Source organism: Oxyura jamaicensis, chromosome 15 (genome assembly GCF_011077185.1).
Source record: "Oxyura jamaicensis isolate SHBP4307 breed ruddy duck chromosome 15, BPBGC_Ojam_1.0, whole genome shotgun sequence".
Taxonomy (NCBI): Eukaryota; Metazoa; Chordata; class Aves; order Anseriformes; family Anatidae; genus Oxyura; species Oxyura jamaicensis.
The window spans coordinates 6,750,183-6,775,097 of NC_048907.1; the positions used below are offsets into that span (position 1 = coordinate 6,750,183).

The following is a 24,915-nucleotide window of genomic DNA, read 5'->3' on the forward strand; positions in this document are numbered from 1 at the left end:
CCCCCCCCCCCCCCCCCCCCCCCCCCCCCCAGTTAAGTACCGTTTCACTGTAGCTTAAATCATTGTGTTACTAGCTTGTATTTATTAGGTACTAGCTCTCTACTTAGGACCAGGAAATGAACCCTAATAGACAGAAATAATTAAGGTTCTGCCCTCTTGAGGGTTCTTTCAAAAGCAAGAATTCACAACAATTATTCTCATTAATTTTTACAACCTACTTTTCCCCGTTAGCTGGACTTGGGCTTTATATTGTTTTTCCCCCCTTAGGATATCCGGTTTTATGCTGATTTTTTTTTTTATAAATATATTTTTATTTTTTTAACCCCTAAGTTATTTAACATTCTTGGTAGCCCAAATTCTTTTCAGAAAACATCAGCCCTAGCTGGGAGGCTGTGGGCACTGTAGTGATGTGGAGAGCCTGAAGACAGGTTGGGTGTGTTCCCAGGTAGCCGGTGGGCAGTGACGACTTTCAGCCTTTCTGCTCCAAGTGCATGGCCTTTTTGTTGCTCTGTTGACAGGACATTGTGGGTGTAGGTGCTGCCAGGCATGGGCAGGTCTTTGGGCTCAGGATTTGTTGCTTTGACATCTGGCTTCTCCTTGGCTTTGGTCGCAGGTGGCCGCATCCATCGCTTTGGTCTATCAGAGGCCACGAAAGTGGGGGCCTGGCTGGCATCCCGTGGGGTGATGAGCACGTCTCTTCTTCGTCACCAGCATTTAGTGCAGCTCTTGGTGGCTCAGGGACCTTCATGGTGACCTGAGCTCTTCTCCTCTTTCTGAGCCCTGTGGACCTCCTTGCAGCCCTCCTTTCAAAGGTTTGGTGGCAAAGTGCTTCCTTCAGGAGGCCTTGTGGCCTTTGCAGCCCCTCTCTGAGCCACTGCTCTGCCTCTTGGTCCCAGTCTAGTCCCCGTCTGTCCAGTAGCTCCAGGACAGGGTGCTGAGTCCACGCCTGGCCTCTTTGGGTCCCTCGATACAGGCCCCCTCCCCAAGCCGAGCACGGGCATCTTGCCTCTCTCCACTCTGGCCCTTCCCCTTCTCCTCCTCCCCCCCCCAGCACTGTGCAGAGTCTGTCTCTGCTTGCCCTCCCAGTTCAGCCAACAGCTTCCTCAATGGGCCCCTCTGTCTCACACCAGTAACTCCGAGCAGCCACTGGCTCCCAGTCCCTCCCATTTCCTTCACTGACTTCTGGGTTCGGCAGCCTCCCCCCTGCCAGCAGCCTCCCCCTTCCCCTGGCCTTTCCCCTGGGCTCTGAGCCCCCATTCCCCATCCAGCTCCTCCACGTGGCCCAGCCAGATGTCCGTAGGCTCAGCAGCCACCTTGTCTTCATCCAGTTCTTTCCTTCCCGCTGCCCTGGCTTGGCTTCCTCCTCCTCCATGCTGACTTGGTTTCCACCTGGGGTATGTGAGAGCGCAGAAGAAAAAGCCTCTGTGCTTTCAAGCCAGAGGCCCGGCCTCCCAGTTGCTCCCAGCACAGTGGCTGCAGGGTCATGGTCACCTGCAGGCATTTTCCAAAATGCCCAGCTTTTAGGATAGCTTTGGGATAGCCTCCAGGAGAGCCCCGGGGGGCAAAGCAGTGTGTTTTCCCTTGGCTGTGTTGCTCAGAAAGCAAGGATCAGGTTTAGCTGATAGGAAAATAAGTTCATAAAAAGGAACCCAGAGCAGACACTTGGTGTGGAACATTTCAGCCCTTTTGCAGAGTTGTAAGCAATTGAGAAAAAAAAAAAATATTAATTGATAATTTTGGCCATGGCCATAGCAGTATTTATGAGTCTGTAGAGACACGTACTTTTATAAATACGTGGCTGTGCAAAGAAAAAAAAAGTAAAGAAAGCATGTTTCTTCCATCTAACTAGATGCAAGGCTAAATTTTATCATGCTGGAGCAAAAGATGCCATTGGAAATGTCTCAGCAGACTTGCTTTGTGGTCAGTTAGCCCAGAGAAAGGCGCGTGGAGGAGCAGCACTGAGATTTCATTGGGAACTGTCGCTTCCTGTTAAAGTGAAGAAGAACCCATGGGTCAGACAAGCACTGAGAAGTGTAAATCAGAAAGGCTTCACTGGGGAAAGCTCTTGTCTCAGGAGGATCTGCAGCAGCACTAGCAATCAGTGGTCAGAAAATAGCTTTGACATCATTTTCTTGCAGTAACAAATTAATAAACAAAGCCCTATAGTTTTATTGAAGCTGTGCTATATAATTTACCCTCGGGCATTCTGTCTTAATGACCTTGCAGGACATGGTATTTTTTTAATTTTTATTTTTAATGATGTAATTTTCATTTGACTTTCTGACAGCTTTTTGTCCCCACCCCCAGTGAGTTACAGTCAATTAAACAGAGTTTTGCTGTGGCAAAGTTGATCCAGAAGAAGGTAATTTCCACCCATTTGTTTGCTTTTCCACCTCTCAAATAGTTCGTAAGTCAGACAAAAAGAAGCCAAACAAAATACCTTCCACAGGCTGTTTTCTAAAGCAGAGATTCACCAGGTTGGTTGTTCTCTGTTTGTTACATGCATTTTTGTTAGAACTGGCTTGGACTTGGTGCAAGGGCTGGTACCCCGAGGTATCATCTAGACAAGCTGCTCTAAAAGCTCCTGCTGAAATCCACCTGAAGCACACCAAAGAGCTCAGACCTAATTTAAAGCCTTCTGTAGAACCATTGTTTCTAGATAACTTCAAGGTAGCAGATCCTGAATTTTAGGGTGTTTGAAGTTTGTTGTGCTTCACTTGGGGCTTTCTGCTACCAACACATGTTAATCCCATTGTTTGTAGGAGTGTTCCCAAAGAGGGTTAGGGGACTTCTCCTAAAGCAACATATTCACAAGATCGAGGACACTTAATGATATTTTGTCTGATGTTTGTGGGTGACTAAAGGCTTGGTTTGTCAAACAGGACATTTAACCAACGTGCTAACATAGAGGGACAACATGTTGATGGCTCCTCCTTCAGTTAGCAGAGATTTTGGGACCTGCGAAGGTGATGCTGCCCTCCCCAGGACCAACGTGCCCTCTGGCAGTGCCCATCTCCCTCCATCCCTCTATTCCAGCAGGAACACCAGGAGACAAGGTCCCCAGTGCAGGCGCCTTGGTTAAAATGCCTATGGTCAGGTTGGGATGAATCTGGCCCTTTGTACAGTGGCGTGCCTGTGCCAATACTGTAAATCCTCACTCTGTGAAGGACTTCACTTATGCAAGCAAATATTGCCATTGGGTTCGGCAAGTGAGGACAACTTGTACATTTTGTGTGCTTCAGAATGCAGATTAAATAGCACAAGCATTCAACGTTTGAATAATATCTATTATTCATTATGAAAGAGCCACCACCTTGATGGTGGAAACCGATAGGCAGTTTTTTTGCAAAATTCTAAGCTGGTTGTCTAATTATTCAGGGATTTAATTATAAAATTTGTCCAGGATTTACTGCTAGAGAATACCTCAAATGGCATATTGGTCCAAAAATATTGTTTGTTCACACTTCTCTTTGAAATCTGAAATATGTGACGACAAAAAAAAAAAAAAAAAAAAAAAAAAAAAAAAAAAAGCAATGCCTGTTTGTGTACTCAATTAGGTTCTGATTTAATGGGAACACCCATGGGGACAAGCACACGTGGGTGATAGGTGCTGTGTGTGAGATTAGGCAAAAAGGGCAAGTAAACAAATGGCCTTCGGAAAAACATACGCTAAAAGATGAGAAAACAGCAAAATAATCTGGTTGTGCAGACACCTGGAGAGGTCTGCTGTTGACATGAGGTGATCCAGATTTTTCTCTTTGAATTTTGGCAAAGGGATGGGTCCGGCTGGTGAACATGAGCCTCTCTCTGTTCTCCAGCCATCCACCACAGGCTCTTTCCTTCCCATTGGCACCGCTGCTGGTGGGACGGCAGGACCGTGCTCCCAGCAGAGGTGGTGAGAGCGTGAAGTCCCTCCGGGGGCAAACACAGGGCTGTCTCCCCTCCCTGCTCTCCCTACTCCTGGCTGAGGGCTAGGACTGAAGGGCTGTGATGGAGAAAGGGAAGAAGGGGAACTGCTGCCTAAATATTAAAAGTAAACTGTATGGGATTTTGCACAGAGAGCCCTCCTCTCCTCTCATGCTAAGGCTGGGGTCCCTGATTTCTGCCCCCAGCTGCGTGTTGTGGACAGATTTGTTTCCTATAGCAGCAAATTTATGGCTGTGTTTCTGCTGGATGAGCCAGAGCTTGAGCTGCCCTTGTTTTGCCATGCCAGCCTTGGGGCAGCAGCTGGCATGAGGCTGGCACTCGGGGCAGTGCAGCTAGGTCACACCTGGTCCAGCTTCATGGGTAAGGCACCTTACCTTGGGTAAGGGTACCTTCTCCTTAGCAGCTGCTTTAATTTAGATATTGTAAGAGGACTAAAGTTGTGTGCTTGAGGAGGAGTCACGCCAGCAAACTTTAGACACTGAAGGTAGCAGAGTAGCCCCCCTTAAATCCTTCTAAATTGGGAGAGAAATATTCCCCCAAGGCAGAGGGTCAGAAGTGGGATTGCCCCCCAGGTGCCTCAGGTCCCTGCAGTGCCTCCAGGTGTGGGGCTGGGTGGGGAAGGAAACCAGCTGCAGAGCACCTCCAGTCCAGGTAATTGCTCTGAAATACAGCAAGGGTGAGCCTGGCAGCCTGAGAGAAGCTCCAAGGTCTAAGATATAAGGCTTGGGTTGTCGTGGTGTATTGATGAGACATTACTTGTTGGTGTCCGTGGGGTTTGGGCAATGCTGCCCTCATTGCTGGTCCTCTGGTCAGCACAGCCCTTTCTATCCCAGCAGCAAAAAGGAAGTAAGTAATTTTCCAGCTTTCCTCCAGCAAGAAATATTTGTCTGTGCAGCCCCATATGTTAGGTATGGGCCAAGCCTGAAAGAAGTGAGAGGTTGTTGACAGGTGATATTTTTCCAGCGGACAGATCTAGAGGAAAGCCCATCTGGAGTGGTCAGTGCCTGAGCTGAAGGATGACTTGTGTTCATAAAAGCTGTTTTCTCCCCCATCCCTACTGGCTTGGGTTTAATAAACAATATCCCCTCTCTCCCAGGCCATGCCTTGGACTTGCAATGAACCCATTGCGTTTCCTCCCTTTCAGATCACCCAGTTAAAGATTGAGAACAACCCCTTTGCCAAAGGTTTCCGCGGCAGTGACGACATGGAGCTCCACAGGATGTCCAGGATGCAGAGGTAATGCTCGCCTTCATCACGGGGACCCCTTGGGTTCAGGACATCTGCCTAGGCTTCGCTTTGCGTGTAACTTGTGTCCTGAGCTAAGCAAGGACTTAGCAGCAGGCTCTTCTCTGGTATCTGCTTGTATGTTTTAAGTCAAGCTGGTGAAATACCAGCAGGATGCAAGGCCAAAATCCAGGACTTCCCACTCCGAGGATAATGTCTTAGACACGGGGTTACAGAGGCAGGATCTTATGTGGGTTGTCCTTCTGGCCACAGGGACCTTGTATTTCTTTGTCACTTGTCTCCATCCAGAGTAACCTCTAGCCTCTCTGTCTGCTGCAGCATGTGGGTTTAAACTTGTCTAAAGCAAGTCTAGACTTGTCTAGAGCTAGTCTAAAGCTCAGACTAGCTCTGAGAAGTTCTGCTCATCAAGCTATTGCAGGAGAGCTGGTGGATGTTTTTTCCCCAGGTAGGAGTGCTTTGAAGTCAAACCTCCAAGAGCAGATTTGCTAAGGGTTCTCCAGATGCCTCTGGAGACCTCGGTGCATTGTGCTGGTTGCTGGTTTTCAGAGGGTCTTTGACAGGAGGGGATACTTGCCTGGTTGATTATGGATGTTCTGAGAAGGAGTGTAGACACAGTGGTTTCAGGCTGAAAAAGGAAGGTGCTGGAAAAATGTTGGATCTCCAGGGCCAGGTGACTGAAGAGGTCTTTTTGGATCTCAGTTTTGGATGTAAGTACTTAAGCTGAAATGTATACCTAAAACCTGTTTAAAAATCCCGTTTCAAGTCCTTTTATAAATGTCAGGTCCTGCTGGTAATTAACTTCACTTCTTTCACTGAACTTGGAACTCTGACCATATGTCAAGTTACTTCCTGGTGCAAATGTTTTGCAGGAACGTTGCCATACCCATGATTATACCTAAGACAGATGTAGAGGCTCAATATAGCATTTTCCATCCAGGAGGGCAGGAGTGACTCAGAACCCTTTTTCTCTGGGACCAGCAGTGCTGGCTCTCAGTATGAGGCTGTAGGGACCCGCGCTGTCACCTTGTGCTGGGACGTGTACCTCCATGGCCAGCCCAGGAAACTGGAGCAGACCTCTCTAGGCTGTAGGTGGTAGCTGCTGCCTGGAGTGCAGATGCAGAAATTTCTTCTCCTTGCTGTATTTGGTGACCCGAACGTGGATCTCATGGCCACACAAATCCTGCTGGTGGGCAACAAATAATGCCTGTAATCCTGCAGATGCTTACAGCCCCATCCTCACTCAAATCATAGAATCATTAATGTTGGAAAAGACCTTCAAGATCATCTGGTCCAACCAAATGGGCAAATATATGCCTACGTACAAATGTTTTAAGGCTCAGATCCAAAAGTCCAATAAACAAGCAAATATATATACACACACACATATATATATATATAAATAACACTTTCCTCAATCTAAATAATCTCTGTGGTCTTCTGAATGTGCCTCATGTTCCCTGCTTGCCTGCCTTTTCCAACAACTGCACAGATGCTGGCATTGCAAGTCAATATTTATTTCTTTATTTTCCTGTGCACTGCCACTTGAAATAGCTTCACCCACCCACCCCCCGGTGCCAGCCCCCCGACCTCTGCAGGAACTCGAGTAACGATGTCCCAGCACATTTTTGCTGCTAAGCTACCCTTTCATTATGGTCGATGGAAAGATTTGAAGGTTTACATTCATCGTGGGTTTTTTGGAGGGAGGAGGCAGAACAGCAAGAACTATTAGAAGGGCTTCATGCCATCTGAAGAGCATGGCACCTAGCCATGCGGAGCTTGTGCTAAAAATTGCTTGGCATTTTTGTGCGGGGCCTGTGGTCAGAGTCCATGATATAGTGAACAGAAACACTTGGAATATATAAATGCACATGCTCAGACCTGATGCGGTTGAAAGGGTTAAAAACCTCAGCGTTGACTTTGCAGAATAATTTTTGATGCTCACTTCCTTAATAACTTATCCTCTGTACAGATAGCAGGGAAATAACATTTACAAAGAAGTCTTTTTTTTTTTTTAAAGGGAGAGCAGGGTAAGATTGTGCTAAAATTAAGAGACATTCAAGTTGTAAACAGACAAATATACACTCACCTTCACGGATTTTATATATCAAAATTAATACAAACTATTAATATATAAAAACATAAAATTATATATATAAGGAAGAAATCTTTATCATTTTGTATATTAGAGAAGTATGACCTACCTTTGAGGCTTTATGTTTAATATATATATTAAAATGTATTTAATCATGTTTTAATATATATATATATGTGTTTGTGTGTACATATCTAGTGAAGTTGTTTTTTCCACGAGGAACATGCTCCCTGGCTGGCAGGTCCCGCTCCATTGGCTTTGGAGTAGTGGTAGCTGTATATGTCCTTGGAGAACGTGGTGGGACACACTTTTAGAGCAGTTCCTTTGTTATAGAAAAAAGGTAGCTGGAAAAAAACATGCTTTTACAAAGCAGCGCACAGCCTTTAGTGCCGGAAACCGGTGACCTGACATTCATCAGGTCACTGATCTCATTAGGGGGTACAGCCACGGAGGGAATTAATTTTTCATGCTGGGGAAAGCACCTTTGTTTTCTTTACTTGAATCTTAACTGTGCCGTAAGTCCCAGCGTAGGACCATCGCAAAGGGACATTTCCAAGCCAGCAGCAGACCTAGAAGAAGCCAACCCCAGCAGAGAAGGCCAGGAGGTAGTGCTGCCCTGCAGGGTGTGCGGGCTGGCTCACAGCATCCTGGTTTGGGGGAAAACCCATTTAACCAAAGGCTGTGGTCAAGGCACGTCTCCTTTTCAGCCCCCAGCACCTGCACACCTCAGAACAGCTTAGGAGGCATGTGTCCTGTGGATACATGCTTCTAGCACTAATCCTTCAGGTCCTGGCATGGTGCTTGGGGAATGGACCTGCTGGGATCAGGTGTGCGCTGACCGAAGGTGCCACCTAGGATCAATGACCCAGGCTGGGCTGGATTTCTGGGCTCCCTCTGTGCAAAGGTTGCTTTCAGAGAGCAGGACTGTTTTGCTCTGAGAAATCAGCTTATCAGATGTGTGCAGGGTGGGCTGAGGAACCCTCCCTCTGCCTGCAGAGTCTGAATAATTTCCTTAGAGCAGACACCTGGTGTTTAGATAGGTGAAATTCCAGGAGAGGGACCCCATCCTGAGCAGAAGAATTGTATTCTGCCAGCATGGGCTATCAGAGGAGGAGGGCACAGCAGGACACCAGCTTGCTGGGCCCAGCACCATTTGCCTTTGTGCATCCCAGGTTGTACAGTGAGCACAGCAGCACTAGGTGAGGGTGATTCGGCTGTTGAGCACCCAGCCTAGGCAAGCGGCAGGGTCTGTGGGGAAAGGAGGACAACACAGGGAAGAAAGGTGACTTTTGGCACCAGGCATGAAGTCTCAGGTGCCTTGCTGAGGACTTTCCCCCCCAACTCCTTGTGCCTCCATGTCCTGTGGCTAAGGAAGAGCTGCGTGTTGGCAGATGTGTGTGCAAGCACAGCCCTCTCTGTGCTCACCTTTGCAAGGCCTCCGTGTTGGTTTTTCCCCTCTGGCTTCCCAGAAGAGAAGTTAATAAGTCTGTCCAGGTAGAAGACTTCACTGAGGAGCATTATTAAGTCTTTCAGCAGCAGATGATTTCATTCAGAATGAATAGCCATGAGCTCCAGAGAGACCCAAATTCCAGCGAAGGCAGCCTTCTGGTACACGTTCACTTCCCCACGCCTCCCCTCTCTTTCCCGAGGCACGTGGGACCCCTTCAGCAGTTTCATTGACAGGATGAGTGCTCTGGGACAACATGCTTTTTTAAGTTTCCAAGCATGAGATCAAGTTTGTTGCTTTCCTGATTTTTTTTTTTCTTAAAAAAAAAAAAAAAAGGTAAAAAAATAAGGAAGACGTTAGAGGAGAACAGAGAGGGATGTGAGTTACACTTGTCTGTGTCCTGTGGTCATGCTGCAAGTGAAAGTCATAAGTCAGGTAAAAATTATGTAGTTGTGATGCTGGGAATATAAGAGCAAAATGGGCAGCAGAAATTCACAGAGGGTGAAGTTTGCAGAAAGATGATGAGATCTGCATTGCAGATGCCAGTGTAGGACTTTGCCCTTGAAAATTCCGTGTGCACGAGAGTCAATGGAGCTGTATTAATAAAACATAGCTATTAGCTATTGAGTGATTTTTGGGGTTGCATACATGCGTATATATATATATTTTTAATCTGTAACTGCCGAAAGACAGCAGGGGAGAAATGTTTGTACATCTGGGGCTACAGCAATGGGAAAGCAATTTTGTTAAACCCTTTAACTAATTTTGCTGGTCATTTGCAACTCCCATTGTCTTCAGTGGTTATTATGGGTGCTGAAGAGCTTCTGGAAATCTCAGGCCCCAGTAACTGTTTGTTCAAATTACCGCAATTAGTCCTTGAAGCTCCTTATTGGGAAAGCTTTTGAGTGGAAAGACGATTACGTGGAAGGGTGGCGCTTGGCTCCCTGCATGGCTATCCTGGGCCTATCCAAAGCGAGCCATATCCAGAGCGATGTGCTCAGTGAAGGAAAGAGTGGCAGTGTATTTCAACGCTATGTATGTGTTTTCTCCGTCAAAGATCACGAGCTGTAGCTTGCTTCCTTTGGCACCAGTCCACAGTAATCTTCCTGGCTCCAGGGGAATTATTCCAAGTATTTCCCGGTGTAACTGAGAACAGAAACTGGGCCAGACCCAAAGGATATAAAATCAGTACCGTGATTCAGAACTGGCACAGCAGAGAAGCTGGTGCATTTTTGGCTGCCAGTAGAATAAATTGATGAGTCGCTAGGCTCTAAAAGTGTCATCTACCCTGTTGTGCTGCCATTGTGTAGGACTGACAAGTCCTGTTCTGCCTAATGCAAGTGGGTCTCAGTCCACTACAAAATGACCCCTCTCTCATCGCTTCTCATTGCATCTTTACATTCACTTTCATTTCCCATGTTCTGTCACTGAAATCTCCCAAGAGCCAAATGCTGTCCGAAATGTTTTCAGTGTGAGACTTAGAGTTGTAACATCTGTTGGAGAGATGAGGTTTTCCTCCAGCAAATGGCCCTGAGGAAAGTTTCCTGGTCAGAGCCCCAGTGGAAACTGTAGACTTGAACGCCATTCTGTAGAATCTGATGTAAATCAGATGAAATCCAAAATAAGGCTCTATGGATTTCACTGGAGGGTATCCACAACTCTTTTAAAGTGAGAGTCTGCTCAAGAAATGCGGGGTAGCTGCAGTTTCCTCCATCGCTGACTCTGTCCAGCAGGACCCAATCTGGAGCAGTTCAGCCCAGCATCATCGCGTGTTGGTTTTGTCTGTTGGCCAACATCCACCCTCCATCTCCTCTTGTGTTCCTCTTACATGATCAGCAGAATATGTCTGTGGGACCCTAGCTTTCCACTTGCCTTATGATTGTAGCTCTAGGACTGTAGCATTTTCTCTTTGGGATCATTGCAGTGGTGTCTTTGGTTTGCGCTGCTCATCCTAGTGATGGGAGCACTGGTTCCTAACGTGCACCCAGACCAGTTGAACCCTCTTGTGTTTGGGTCAGGACATTTCACATGCTGGTGGAGCATGCTGCTGCGCACAACCTTCCATGTTTTTCTGTGGATGTTTTGCCTTGTTTTTGTAGACATCCAGCCTAGGGCATTATTATTATTATTATTATTATTGGTGGGGCCAGGCTATGGTCCCCATGCACAGAGAGCTCATATTTGATTTGAGGTAAGAGTGAAGGAAGTACTCAGGAGTCCCTCTCTCATCAGGTCCTCTCACACTGTAGATTATCCACCTCAAGCTCTCCAGACAGCCTCCTGAGAGTGGTTCAATTTTATTACAATATGTTGGAAATAAGCTGAAATGAATGCACAGTGACAATGGACAATTGTTTGCTGGTTTATTTTTTTCCTGGGAGGTGTTATATTTATTCCAGTCACTTTTTTTTTTTTTTTTTCTCTTCCTCTCTCTATATCTTTTGTGGCTGACTTCCATTTCTTTCCCACTCTCAAGTCTCAGCAGGAAGGACAAAAATTGGTGGCCTGGGAAATACAAAATCAAATGCCTTTGAGTCATGTATGAACATCTGGAGTGAGGGTGTGATTCTCCATTGCTGCACCCTTGGGTGCTGAGTGGATGGAGAGCACGGGGCTGGTAGGACAGCAGGTGTTTGTCCTTCCATAGTGAGCGCCCATAAGAGTTAAAAATCTCATGACCCTTTGGAAAGAGTGGAGGGGAATGGCTGGTTTTGGCCACTTGATACACCATAAACCAGCCATTAGATTAGAAATTGTCACCATGAACAAGATCTAGACAAGCATCTGGATTAGGGTCTCCAAAGGATGCTGTGAGAACACGGCAGCAGAACCACAGGGAAATCCCCTTCCATTTCATGCCCCTCGTGGAGGTATTGACATGGTCCTTGGGGGCTGGTATTTAATAGCTCTTTTGAAGTCCTGTTACCATAAGCTACAACATCTCTGGATCAGAAGCACCTTCTGAAACCATTTGCTTAGGGCCACTAGGGACTGGGTGTTGTAACATGGAAGCTTCCCAGTTATAAACTGTGGATTTTTGAAGGGCTTTTTAATTTTTTTCTTTTGTCTGCCAGCTGCATTTACTATGCACTGGCTAGTACATTAGGAAGCTTCAAGTCTGCACGTGAAAATATGTTGAAAATTATTAGTCTCTTACAACATAGCGATAAGCAAGAAAATGGACTGGATGCCGCTCTCTGAAGATTTCTCATGTTATCACAGTTTTTATTGGTTTGCAGAGGCCACTGAGGTTTCCAGCTGTGAGATTACAAAACCTCCTTGAACTTCCTCCACTGAATCCTTTACTAGATGTGAATGTGTGGCATAAGTGACCTCCTCCAGCTCCTGAGTCTGTCCTGGTGAAGGTGTCATTTGGCTGGGGAAGGGGGGAGATGTCACGAGATGTGAAAATGGGACAGATTTCCACCTTTCCCAGCACAACTCTCCCTTCCTCCCAGTGCCCCTCTGCTATCATAGTACACGAACTATGGTATCCGAATATTCATCATTAGCCTCTCACAGACTTTAAGTAGACCAGCGACAGCTTCCTTCCTTGTAAATTCTTTCCCCTACCAACTTTTCCTTTTCTTCCAATTTTATAATTTTCAATTAGAGAAAAAATATATAAATCATCCATTAATACATAAATGTGAAACCATAACTTGCATTCTGGCCCAGGAACAGCAGTCTGTCCTGTGCCACATGGACAACTGCCTATATTGCCAGTGTTAAGTTAGTCTTTTTTCCCTCCTCCCAACCTCTCTGCATTTTTTTTTATTTTTGGACGGCAACTGTTCTGGACACAACAATTGTTTTGTGCTAGCAGTGAACAAAACCTTTCATTCCATTAAACTGTGGCCCAGGATTAGAACCAGCTATTTTTGGAATAGTGACTTTCAGGCACTGAAAAAAATAAAATAATTAAAAAAAAAAAAAAGAAAAACAAACAAAAAAAAGTGATACATTTTTAAAGACCAAAGGACAATAAAAAATGGTAGCTGCACACGCTCCATATCGTGCGCTCGGGAAACAGTATAAATGTTTCAAGATGACTGTTGTGTTATAAGGTACCAAAGCAACCTTTTTATTAGAGCTCAGCTCCTGTAAGGAAGAAAAATGTAGAAATGTGAAGATAACTGCCTTTGTGCATAGAAAAACAAAGCAAAAAGAAGAAAATACTTTTGATATTTAGTTAGAAAATACTTTCCTTCCTCTCCCTTTCAAATAGTTCATTTTTGGCAAAATAGCACCCAACATGTTTTGACTGAAATGGAAATATTTCAGTCCGAGAGAAGTCCTAGCGGTGCCTCCTGGGAGCTGATGCTTGGAAACTTGATGTTTCCAACCTGTGCTGGCTCCAGCATGGGTCTGGCTGCTCCACACTCCTTCTGACAGCCATGGGGGCTGTGGTTTCCCTGGGGAAATCAGTTGGGGAAAAATTTGGCTCCCAGTGCACAGCAGGAGTGTGGGACTCTGACACCACCTGTGCTGGCACTTCAGGGTAAAAATATTGCAGTTTAAGGCACACAGCTCTATTATAGAAAAGAAATACTTTTCATCAGTTAGAAGCAACCATGTTGTTTTATTTCTTCCCCTGCTCCCCCAGCTCTCTATTGGGTCAGAAAACATTGATTTAGGTGAGCGGTGTCTGGATGGGGGCTGTTCTCAGTGTTTGGATGGTGCTTTGCAGAGCAAGGGTTGGTGAAGGTCCCCGTGAGCTACCGGGAGAGTTTACTGTAGGAAATGCCCATGCAGAGGATGACTCTGTCCAAAGGAGACATCCAGTTCTCCCAGCACTGAAGCAGCAAGAAACTATGACAGCAGTTGCCGTGGCATCCTCCAAAAGAGCCGCAGAAAACATGGTGTGACATCAGGCCATAGTGTGTCCCCCTCCTCCTCCATGGCAGCTTGTAGGCAACACACTGTTTTTTATTTTATTTTATTTTATTTTATTTAAAAAAAGTAAATAAACAAGGCTGTGTCATTTTTTGGGACGGGTGTGTGTATCACCTTTTGGCAGCTTGTCTCTTTGTAAGAGAAATGTGGTGAGGATACAGCTTTGGAGTGTCATCTCCATGAATATCCTTGCATGAAGGTTGAGCGTGGCAGGGGCAGACAGCTGAAAACCATGATCTGGTAGGGCTGGGAGACCTCCTAGAACCTAGCAGATTTGGAGATCGCTTTGGAGGTTTGAAGGCCATAGCTCTCAACCTTCCTGCACCTTCCAGCAGGAGCTCCTGGGATGGAAACACTAGTGCTGACTGTCCACTGATGGAGAGGACTTCTGAAGCCCACTGCATCCTCTGGCATCCGTTGCTGCCTTGTGTAGAAGTCTCTGCTTCCTCCTAGATTCCCCCCAGTCCATCTCTCTTTATTCATTGTGCACAGCTTGGACTTCACTTCTGGGCAAAAAATCTTTCGGGTCAGCCAGCCCAAGTGTGTGGAAAGCCCTGCTCCTGCAGGGAGGAGCTGCTGGGCTTCCAGGGGAAGAGACCCCCCATTTTGAGTAGGCTCTGCTTGGCAAACCACCAGTGCCCGGGGTTTTGAAAGCTTTCATGGCACAATGAGAGACACATTCATTTGGTTTGGAGCTCCTGGGTGAGTTTCCCCTCCGTAACAGCTCAGTTGCTAATATTTCTGGCAGTCACCACAGCAGTGGTTTGGATGAAAGCTCCCTGCTGTGAGTAGGTTTATATAATTGGTATTGTTAAATTTTGTAAATAAATTCTGAGTTTCTGCAGCAATAGGTCCTCTCTAAAGGGACTAAAAGGAGATTTGGGGCTTCTCCTCTACACTTAGGTGGCCAGGTGAGCCTGCTCAAGGTGGATTTAAGGATCTGTCCTTGCTCCAGCAGAGCAACCTTGGGCAGGAGAGTAGGGTACCCCAAAGATACTTTGGTCCAAAGGCTGAAGTTTCAAAGAGGAGAGCTTGTGTTGTAGCCTGAACTCTGGTTCTGGCTGCTCTGAGCCTGGTGGCACTTCACAGGGTGCTGCTGTGTGACCTGTTCTTAAGGCATTTCAGCAGTCCTTGGGTTTGATGAGTGCCTAGCTGTCTTGCAAGGAGACCAGAGGGAGTTTAATACCTCCCCTGATGTCTCTGAGACCCCCTCTTCACTTCTCAGTCCTACAGAGCAGAAATAACCCTGTCCAGCCAGTGATGTGCTTGGAGCAGTGTCTCTGGAATTGTAGGGTCTTGTAGGAGAGGGGTTTGTAGCCAGGGCTGGCAAAGCATCCCTGCTCCAAAGCAGAATTCAAAACAAGGGAACAAAACAGACTTTCCATCAATGCTTGCCCTCCCATCCCGGCTCCATTCATGCACGTGGCTCTGGCATGCATCAGGTCACGGTGACTTATTCATTTCTCTTCTCTGAGTGCTCTGGAGAGGAGCTTGTTCTCTGGCCTAGAGATTCCCTGCTCAGGAGAATCAGGCTGGAGGAGTCTAGGGAAAAGTAATGGGGACGATAACCAAAAGGGGAAAAAGCAGCTCTAAATATTTAATCTATCTCCAAGTAAGCTTCGTTCCCTGTGAGCAATTTGGCAGAGATGAGGTTTTTATTTACACACATGCTCCCATACACAATATAAATAGTATGCAATTTATAAATGCTATTGTAATATTCACATATAAATCTTGCGTATTTTGCTAAGAGTACGTGTATCTATCTCATGTATGTGTGTCAAACAGCAGCAGTGGTGGAAGAGGCAAGAACATAACGGGAAAGATACAAAACGGAAAGCAAAAGGGGAGAGTGCTGCAGCAATAAAGCATGACGGGGCTGCAGTCTCGTGGGAGGGACATCTCTGTTTCCCTGAAAGACTCTTCAAACACCATGACACTAATGTACTGCCTTCGTTTATTAATTCACCGATCTATTTATTAAATGATTGCTTTTCTGCTTTGTATTTTTTTTTGTTTGCTTTTAGCAAGGAGTACCCAGTTGTTCCCAGGAGCACGGTGAGACAGAAAGTGTCCTCGAATCACAGCCCCTTCAGTGGCGAGACCAGGGTCCTTTCCGCCTCCTCCAACCTGGGCTCCCAGTACCAGTGTGAGAACGGGGTGTCGAGCACCTCCCAGGACCTGCTGCCACCTGCCAACCCCTACCCGATCTCCCAGGAGCACAGCCAGATCTACCACTGCACCAAGAGAAAAGGTCAGAGCTCGGATGCTCTCGCTTTGCGACTTCCCCCCTTCCTAGCATGACCGCCGGCATTTTTCTGTGGTGTTCCCCTTGCTGTTAGACTTGCAGGTGCACAGGGGGTGAGGGCAATCCACCAAGCTGTGCTGGGAAACTCATCTCACCAGTGTGAGCCTAAATCCCCTTTCCTGCTGCTGGGCTGGGAGCGAGCTATTTGGAGGGGTAGCCATACCTTCCACCCCAGTTGAATCCACATTCAGCAAGATAGCTGGGGCAGGAGATAAAGCTGGCTTATCTGGCTCCTTGGTCCCTCAGACGGGGTTAATCTCTGAGTGTAGATACCTTGACAGCTTGGATTTTGCACAGTTTTGGACTGAGAGTCTCACGGTTGGGAGATATTTGCCCATATGCAGAAAGCATTTCCACTTAAATGCCCAGTCTAATGAGCGGGGCATAGGATTGAAAGCCATGATACCCATGTTCATTCCCCTCTGGCTCAACTGACCTGCTTTGACAGAGCTTGAAGGATCCAACTGTGAGTGCTTTACGCTGACTGCTGAGCTCATCCTGGCGTGAAGGACCCGGGGTAGCGAGGAGATAATTGTTCTTGGGCAGGGGAAGCACTTGGCAGGCTCTCCCTTCCTCACCCAAAGCAACTGGAGTGCCCAGCTGCAGGGCTGACGTAGCAAAACCCTTAGATCAAGCCTAGACCCTCAGAAGACTAGGGAATTTCCAGGGCAGAGTGTTATAGGGTGTCCAGGAGATCATTACTGCCTGCCCCTATTCCCTTCCCTCCATGAGGAAAAGCCAACAGGAGACAGTGTGCACCATGGCAAATGCACCCAGAACTGCTCAGTCCAGTAACCTTTTCCTACAGCAGATCCCTTCCTGCTTCCCTGCACAGTCCTATCAGCCACATGTCATTATTTTTAGCAGCGTAACCCTGGGGGCACTGGGACGTGCAGAGCAGGCTCCGGGTGAAGGTAGCGGATGCTGGAAAGTGCTGGCAGATGGGGCAGGAGGGCAGTGGAAATTGGGGGTCTCTCACATCCTTGGGGAATCCTCTGGGTGTTGTAGCAACACTTGTGGGGGGGGGGGGGTGTATGTGTATAAATGCAAAACGTTGAGGAATTGTAATATTTTATTGGTGTAAAAAGCAAACGTTGGAAAGCAGAGGAATAATTTTCTGAGCATTCCCCCATCCTCGTGCTCATAAAACCTGCGTCAAAGCTGTGTTGGGAAATGGTGATGCTAGGCCTGGGCTAGCTGTCAGGCAGGGAATAAGGAGTAGCAGTGGTCTCCCAGGGTGTCCCCTAAGGTCAGAGGTGAGCCGTGTCACCCTTGCTGTCCTCATACTGGTGCAGAGCTATGGATGCAAGCTGCTGGGACACAAAACCCCGTTCGTGGTGGTGATGGGACAAGAGGTCACATTTGTCCTCAGTGTCTCTTAGCCTGAGCTCCAGCCCCGGTCCTCCTTTGCCCTGGGAGCTGAGCTTTTGCCATTCTTCTTCCCCTTGACAAAAACTAACACAAACGAGTTGCCCAAATGGCAGCAGCCCCTTCGGACAACCTCCGACTGCTGCGTGTCCCCACACCGCGGGGCAATCCATCATTTGCCTCTGCGTTGTAAAGCGATAAGGACTCAGCAGAGGTTTCCTTCCAGTTTTGGGATTCCCGCTAAGTGGTGTCTCCATGGGTGGTTTCCCTCAATCCCCCAATTATCTCACTTCCTCTTATTGTCACAAAAGAGACGACTATCTGCCCTGTAATAAGCTCCCCGGCCCCTTTCTGGCCTTCGTGGCCCTTGCCAAAGTGCAGGAGACCGTCGGAGCGCGTCCTTGTCTGTAGGGCTGATGGCTCCTCATTATCTCACCGATGGCTTGAGTGGCACAAGCAGTTAAGGGCCTTTTATCAAAGCCGCCAAACACTTTAATCAAAGAGAAGCAGCGTCCTGTCCGATACCACCGGCTTCTTCCGTGAGGCTGCTGTCTCAGGAGCCCAAGCCCCGGCTCTCCTCGCTGTGCTTTTTCCCCTCCCCACGCATCCAAGCAAATCAAAAGCAGCCACCAGGGCTTAAAGGAAAAAAACACAAAGTTAATGGGAAACAGAGAGCCAATGTAAGCTGCCAAGCAGCTCTTTGCGAAGTGAAATTAATTAAAAAAAAAAAAAAAAAAAGTAACTAGAGATGAGCAATTCTGTTCAGATAAATCAGAACGTGATCCAAGGTTTTGTCTCAGACTCAGGCTGTGCGTGGCACTTTCTTCTAGAGCTGAGTGAGGGTCTTTATTAAACAAGGGAAAATAATCCTACCTATAATATTTCTCTTTATCTTCCTCTTCCAGCCTCCGCTTTTCCAGTGAAATATTAAGCTCTTCCTTACACCTCTCCCGCTTTCCTGCTTTAATCTTTTTGCACAATTTTTAACAAGCCTTATGATCTCAGAAAAAAATGTAGCAGCATGTTGAGTTCCAATGCACCTCTGTCTGTTTTCTGGACTGGGAATTTATTGATTTCATTGGATCATTGACTTCCCAAACATTGGCTCCTCTTCAGTCGGTTTAGGATTTGTCTCCAGCAGATTATTTCCCCTCCACAAGGCTGTGGTTATGGGTAAGTGCTTGCAGGGGCAGAGGGCAGTTTGCCTGGGTTCGAGACCAGCTGGTGTCTGTATCTTCTGAAAAAAATACCACCCTTGTCTTCCCAGATAGTCTCTCGGATACTGCTCCTTCCAGCTTTGACATCTTGTGATGTTTCTCTGGAGCCCTTTTAATCAGGAGGGCAAGTCTTCATTTAGGCTTGGTTAAGAATAGATCTGTGTCCAAGCAGCTAAAAGGAACCTCGTTTGACTTCTACTTTCCTGGTGACTGAGGACCAAGATTTAGCTCCGTGTTTGACAGTGTTGTTCTTAGCTGTCAAGTCAAGATGGATTCGCTCTGGGGATCTGATATGGAGCTGCATTAGGGGAGAGCAGCAGGGCTGCGAGGGGATGTTATCTCCGAAGGCTCTGTCTCAGGGAGCTGATCCTCCTCTGGGCGAGGAAGGAAGGACACATCCCAGAGCCACAGCTCTGGCAATTCCTGGTGCCTGGCTGAGAACCTGGGGTCACAGCATTGGGAATGACCCCAGCGTGGCGTGACGAGGCTGCTGCTCCAGGCACTTTCTGGAGATGCTAAATGCAGTCCTCCAGGCAGGAATTGTCCTGCGTTGTGTCCTAGCTCCACACTGAGATGGCTTATGGCATTTCACTTGGGCTGGACTTGGGTGGATGTATAAACTCCAAAACTCTGTCCTACTAAGGAGTGGCCTCAGCTCTCGATGTGGATTTTTAGGCTGCGACAAAGATCTGTTAAAGCTTCACTCTTTCTCTAGTTCTTCACTTCTCCTTCTCTCATTGCTGTGCTTGGAGGAACTCAAAAGCACTTTCCAGCAGGCAGCTGGCTTTCTGTCTTTGATTTTAGCCCCACATCCCAATTAGGGCATCGGGGCTTGTTTTCCCTTGTGTTATCCTCTCCCCTCAGACTTCCTGTGAACTGAAAAGTCATCCCTCTAAACCCCTGCTCCCTCCCAGCCTTACACAATCTCAACCACTTGGCAGATTTCTGGGATGCTTGCGATGCTGAACAGGAGGCAACTGGAACAGCCTCTCCCCAGGGAGGTTATAAAAGTTGTCATGTTGGCACTCTGAGGGAGAAGAGGGATGCGGCAGAATTCACTGGCTCCAGCCAGTGAGGACTGTATCCTTCAGCCTCTTAGCTTGGACGTGACCCTGCCCATGGGGAAGAATATATCTTTCATCCTCTTCCTGCTCTGCTGAGGTTGGTGGAGATGCAGCAATGCCTTTCCCCCCTTCTCCTCCAAAACAGGCACTGTTAGGGAGGACTGACCTCTTCATTTACCAATCTGATTTCTCCCTGCTCAGCTTTTCTGTCACTTGGAGAAGCTCTAGGACCAGAGCTAAACAGAAGTCAGGTGTGGGAGGTCTACTTGGAGGACTTGCTGCTCGACCTGCCAGCGGCTTAGGAGATGCAAGGAGTTTGCCAAGCCTTGAGCTACGCTAAGGCCAGAGGTGTCTGCAGCTTGGGTAGAGGCAGCTGGGAGCTCGGAGCAAGGGGGTTGCTGGGGCACCATCGGTGAGGAATAATTTGTCTGCATGGTGGGGAGATGTTCGGGAGGTTGGTGTGCGCCTAGCCCTGCTGGTGGGGCTGTTCTTTCAGCAGCTTCATGCAGACACCCCGCTGTCTCATCAGGAGATGCTTCCTGTGCCTTTGCAGGGGCTGTTTGCTGCCCCTGGAAGAGGCTCCAGCTTTTGGTTTGGGGTTTTTCTGCCCCTCTGCTCCCCTGCAATGCATCACAGCCATCGCAAACCTAGCGACTGCTGGAACAACTAGCATAGCCACAAAGCGTCTTAGGTTTCATGTCCTAGGACATGTGTCCTGCTTGCCCTTTAAAGATGCACATTTTGGTTAAATCCATCTTTCTTTTCTTCTTTGACAACCTTTGTCAGCTTTGCACGTTGTGGTTAGCTATTCATGCTCACGCTAGAGTCATACGAGGAACCAGACTGGGCAAGACAACAGCGTTAATGACAATCATCCATTGTGTCTCCCTGACAAAGCTGGGATTAACCTACTGTAATGTTGTGGATGTGTGGGTGAGCATTAAAAGCTCAAACAATCGGGTCCCGTTCTGCATTGTCTTCCATCCCAGGGAACTGCTTGTCATGAATCAGAAAGGAGCACTCCTGATTTACACCAAGGGGAGAGGTGGGCCCTGGGTACCCAGAGATTTTGCATGTTTGCATTTCATCCTGGATGGCCCTAATCTTGGAATTGGGAAAATTCCATTTAAAAAGCCATTTGTGTGGTATTTACAAGCCAGCTGGAAGTAGTAAGTACCGGAAACCTTGGAACTGCTTACGCTCTTGTTCAAGCTCCTTCATTAGATAGATCATCAAATTCCTTGCGCGGGAGCCAGTTTCCACCCAGCTCTGCAGGCTCCGTTTTCCTTGGTCCCACTTCGGAGCAGCTTTTCCCGGGCACTGGCAGCTTCCCCCTGCTTGGCAGAGCCCTTTGCTTTTTGAGGTTTGTGCAGTATTGAGGGGCTGGTCACAGGAGCTGATTGCCACCCTCAGCTTCCAAGAATAGCAGTGAGGATGAGCAGCATCTCCCAGGACCTCCAGCATCTCCCAAAGGTGTGCAGCATCTCCTGGGGCTTTGCCACCAGGGGAAGGACAATGAAGGGCTGTTAGGGAGCCAGGATCAAGAAAGAAACCGGAGCAGAGTGGATACTTCTCTGCTATGTCCTGCTGATGCTGAGGAGGTGAGAGGACCTTCGGGAAGAGGACGTAGCTTTGGGGAGCAGTGCCCAGGCTCTGGAGCAGGTGGGGATGACTCTAAATAAGAATGGGATGGGAATGCTTCCTTCCAGCATTGCAAGAGAGCTTTCTTTGGCTTGTTCCACTTTTTGCCATGCTCTTACTTGAAGTCCCCTGCCTGCCTGATCTGTGGGGATGATCTTCACCTGCTCAGGACTGGCTCCAGTTTCCTCTGTGAGGGGTGGTGGGGAAATGCCAGGTTAGATTAGACACCATCAGCTGAGGATCTCTGCTCTGCATCATCCCATCTTCAAGATGGATCATTCTCTTCTCCTGAGCACTATGAGGTTACAGGGGTGGGAAAAGCAGCAGGAAGAGGGGCCAGAGGGTGGACAAGAAGCGTTAGGGTCAACTGTGATCCTTTGTTAACATCCCCTTTGGACACACGCATGCTGCCCTTGAACACCGTACGACCTGGAGTGACAGTGCCCTTTCCACACTAAACATCAGTGAGAATGGACCTAAAGAGGCCAGCAGAGCAATTGGTAGAACTTAGGACAGAAGAAGGGGCATCCATAGGGTTTTCACCAACATGCTGGTTGTTTTTATTTTTCTCTCTTCACCTGTGGTGAGCTCTGGAAGCGGATCCGCGGCTCTGAGGCTCTGCCTGGCTGTGCTGCGGCAGGGGGAGAAATGTCTGGGCTAAATGGAAAAATCAGCAATCTCAGGTTGTAAGTCAGGCGCACTTTTGCACAATGGAAAAACAGGGTTCGCCTGTTTTGTGTTGTATATATTAAAAAATAAAATAAACAGTCAAACCCCAAGCCAGTGACTTCTAATGCCAGCAGAGTAATGCGTTTTAATGCTGAAAACTTTATTAGCAGAACAATGCTTCATTTTACAAGATATTGTTTTTCCACTCTAGCGCTCTTATTACTCAGTGTTGGGTTAGGGATCCAAAACTTTTAGGCTGTCTGTAAAAGCTAGAGCTACTTCAGCCATATGTACCTCCTGCGATAGAGCCGTGCTCAGCAGGGAGCTGAAGGCAGTGCTTCCAGCTGTCATCCTTCAGGGAACTTCATCATTTTCCCTATAAAAAACAAACAAACAAACAAACAAACAAAAAAAAAACCTGACCAGGAGTAAGGGCAGTTATATGCTTTTGCTCTGCTCACCATTTCAGCTGTGTTAAAGATGTTATTGCAATGCTTGGTTCTCCTGCCCTGCTGGTGCCCAGCTGTAGTGGCTGTCCTTGGGAGGCACCTGAGTGGGAGTAATGGGTTATTTTACAAGTGGAGAGGGTGCAGCTTGGAGAAACATGTGGCTGCTTACAGCAACAAGGGTATGTGCAAGTTTGCCAGAAGCAAACACTGCCAGCCTGCACCTCCTGAAGCTGAGACATGGAGCAAAACCACGGGAGTTTGTGCAAGTGCTTTCTGGTGGGGACAGATGCTTTTGTCCTCCTTTTTATGAAGCTATTTGTTTCTTTTGTGTTTTGGGGGTAAAAAAAAAAAAAAAAAAAAAAAAGAGAGAGACAGAGGGAAAAAAAGAACAAGAAAGAAAAGAAAAAGAAAATGCAGCTCAAATCATGCTACTTGAGGAAATTTGAAGAGGGCTATTTCTTGCAGTATTCTTTCCCATTTTACCCTTATTGAGAGGGTTCAGGGCTTTCTGTCCCAAGAGGCTGTAGTTGAAGCGGGATCTTTTTCTGCCTGCACCACAGATCCTGCTCTTGAAGCAGCAGCAGCAAAGTTAATCTGGGTCAGAACAAGCTCCCCTTCGCTTGCCTCACTGTCCTTAAAATCTCTTGGTGAACTGCTCGTCCCCGGGCACTTTGCCATCCATCCCAGCAGAGCTGGATTTCATTTGATGACCCTGCAAATGAATAAAGAAGCACACATTCAGTTATTAATTTTGCTGCCCCCAAGAGATTTCACCTAAATTGTTTATCTCCTTCCCTCAGTTGGCACGGGGCTGTTGAGGGAAACAAAGGGCTCTGCAAGCTGCACCTTGTTGTTTTGAGAGAGGAAATTCACTTTTCTTTTTCTTTCTGCTTGGCCACAGCACACAGCTCTGCGTGGATTTATGTGCCCCTTGGCACAGCTGAGAGCTGTAAAACTCCAAGTCTTGATTGCCTCAACTCTGCCGTAGCTGGTGCCCTCCCGGTGGGATTTTTATTGTGATCTCTATTTTTCTGTCACTTATCACAAAAAAAATAATGTATCATTGTTAAAGCTTTTTAATTAACAGCATCGGCTCTGAGGCTCTGGGTGTGGGGACTTCTGCTAGGGTATTGTGTCTGCAGGAAGGAGGTGCTGCTCTGGCCAAAGTGCTGGCAGCAGTAGGAGATGATAAATTTGAAGATGTGGTGGCTTGCGTGGGTTATCACCAAAAAAGATAAGTCTCAAGGTCCCTTTGGCATCTTTTGCTCTCAGAGCTCCCAGCTAACCCCCCTCCCTCCCCAGTCCAGGGACAATAAGAGCATTCAGCTTCAGCGGGATCCATTCAAACCCATCCCAAGGGCTGTGACACAGCCGGGGGAAGTCTCTGGACCTGCTCTGTGCAGGTTGTGCCCCTGGCAGGAGAAGGCTAATCCTGCTGGGCTGCAGGGCATGGTGCTAGTGTTGGCTAGCAGGAGTTTTCTCTCCCAACAGATGAGGAATGTTCCACCACCGAGCATCCCTACAAGAAGCCCTACATGGAGACTTCTCCGGCGGAAGAGGATCCCTTCTACAGGTCCAGTTACCCCCAGCAGCAGGGACTGAACACTTCATACAGGACTGAATCAGCCCAGCGCCAAGCGTGCATGTACGCCAGCTCCGCTCCCCCCACGGACCCCGTGCCCAGCCTGGAAGACATCAGCTGTAACACGTGGCCCAGCGTGCCCTCCTACAGCAGTTGCACAGTGTCTGCCATGCAGCCGATGGACAGGTTACCCTACCAGCATTTCTCTGCCCACTTCACCTCGGGGCCGCTGATGCCGCGGCTCGGCAGCGTGGCCAACCATACCTCCCCCCAGATAGGAGACACCCACAGCATGTTCCAGCACCAGACCTCGGTTTCTCACCAACCCATCGTCCGGCAGTGCGGACCCCAAACGGGCATCCAGTCCCCCCCCAGCAGCCTCCAGCCCGCAGAGTTCCTCTATTCCCACGGCGTGCCTCGAACCCTCTCACCCCACCAGTACCACTCGGTGCACGGCGTGGGCATGGTGCCAGAGTGGAGCGAGAACAGCTAACCAGGCAGCCGAGGCATCAGCCAGGGCAAAAAATGGAGGAAAAATAAATAAAAAAGGAGAAAAAAACACCCTGTCGGTAATAAAAATGAGAGCGTTTTGCAAGACTCCTTGAAGTGAATGTTCACCGTTAGCACTCGAGAGGGATCGACGCTGATTGACACCATGGACAAAGCAGTCATCGGCCTCGGCGTGACTTGCCCCCCCCTTTTTTTCTTTTGGTTCAGAAGTGAAAAACCAACAGATCGGCACACTGTCCCCCGCCGTGCCCCCCACCCGACTTGTGTTGCTGCCACAGCCAGCCCCCCGCCCCATCGCCCCCTCCCTGGCCCCTGCTCTTTTTGTTCTCAAAGGGACACGAGACTCCTGCTGCCTTTCTCAACACGGCCAGAGCGCTTGAATGAAAACAACTAGGATGTTACTTTTTTTTTTTTTTGGTGTTGATGTTGACGATGTTATATAATAAATAATAATATATATATTTTTTTCTTTCAATTTTCTCAAAAAAAAAAAAAAAAAA

At 47.7% G+C, this 24,915-nt stretch overlaps 1 protein-coding gene across 8 annotated transcripts in view; it reads left to right on the plus strand.

Annotated features, from left to right (window-relative positions):
• Positions 1-24,874, plus strand: part of TBX5 (T-box transcription factor 5) — a 127,335-nt gene extending 102,461 nt beyond the window's left edge. For all 8 annotated transcript variants that reach the window (XM_035340607.1, XM_035340608.1, XM_035340612.1 and 5 more), the window contains 3 exons: positions 5,072-5,163; positions 15,635-15,861; positions 23,815-24,874. In XM_035340607.1, the coding sequence (XP_035196498.1) occupies positions 5,072-5,163; positions 15,635-15,861; positions 23,815-24,398 (903 nt within the window). In that variant the 3' untranslated portion in view covers positions 24,399-24,874. The remainder of the gene's footprint in view (positions 1-5,071; positions 5,164-15,634; positions 15,862-23,814) is intronic.
• The last annotated feature ends 41 nt before the right edge of the window (positions 24,875-24,915 follow it).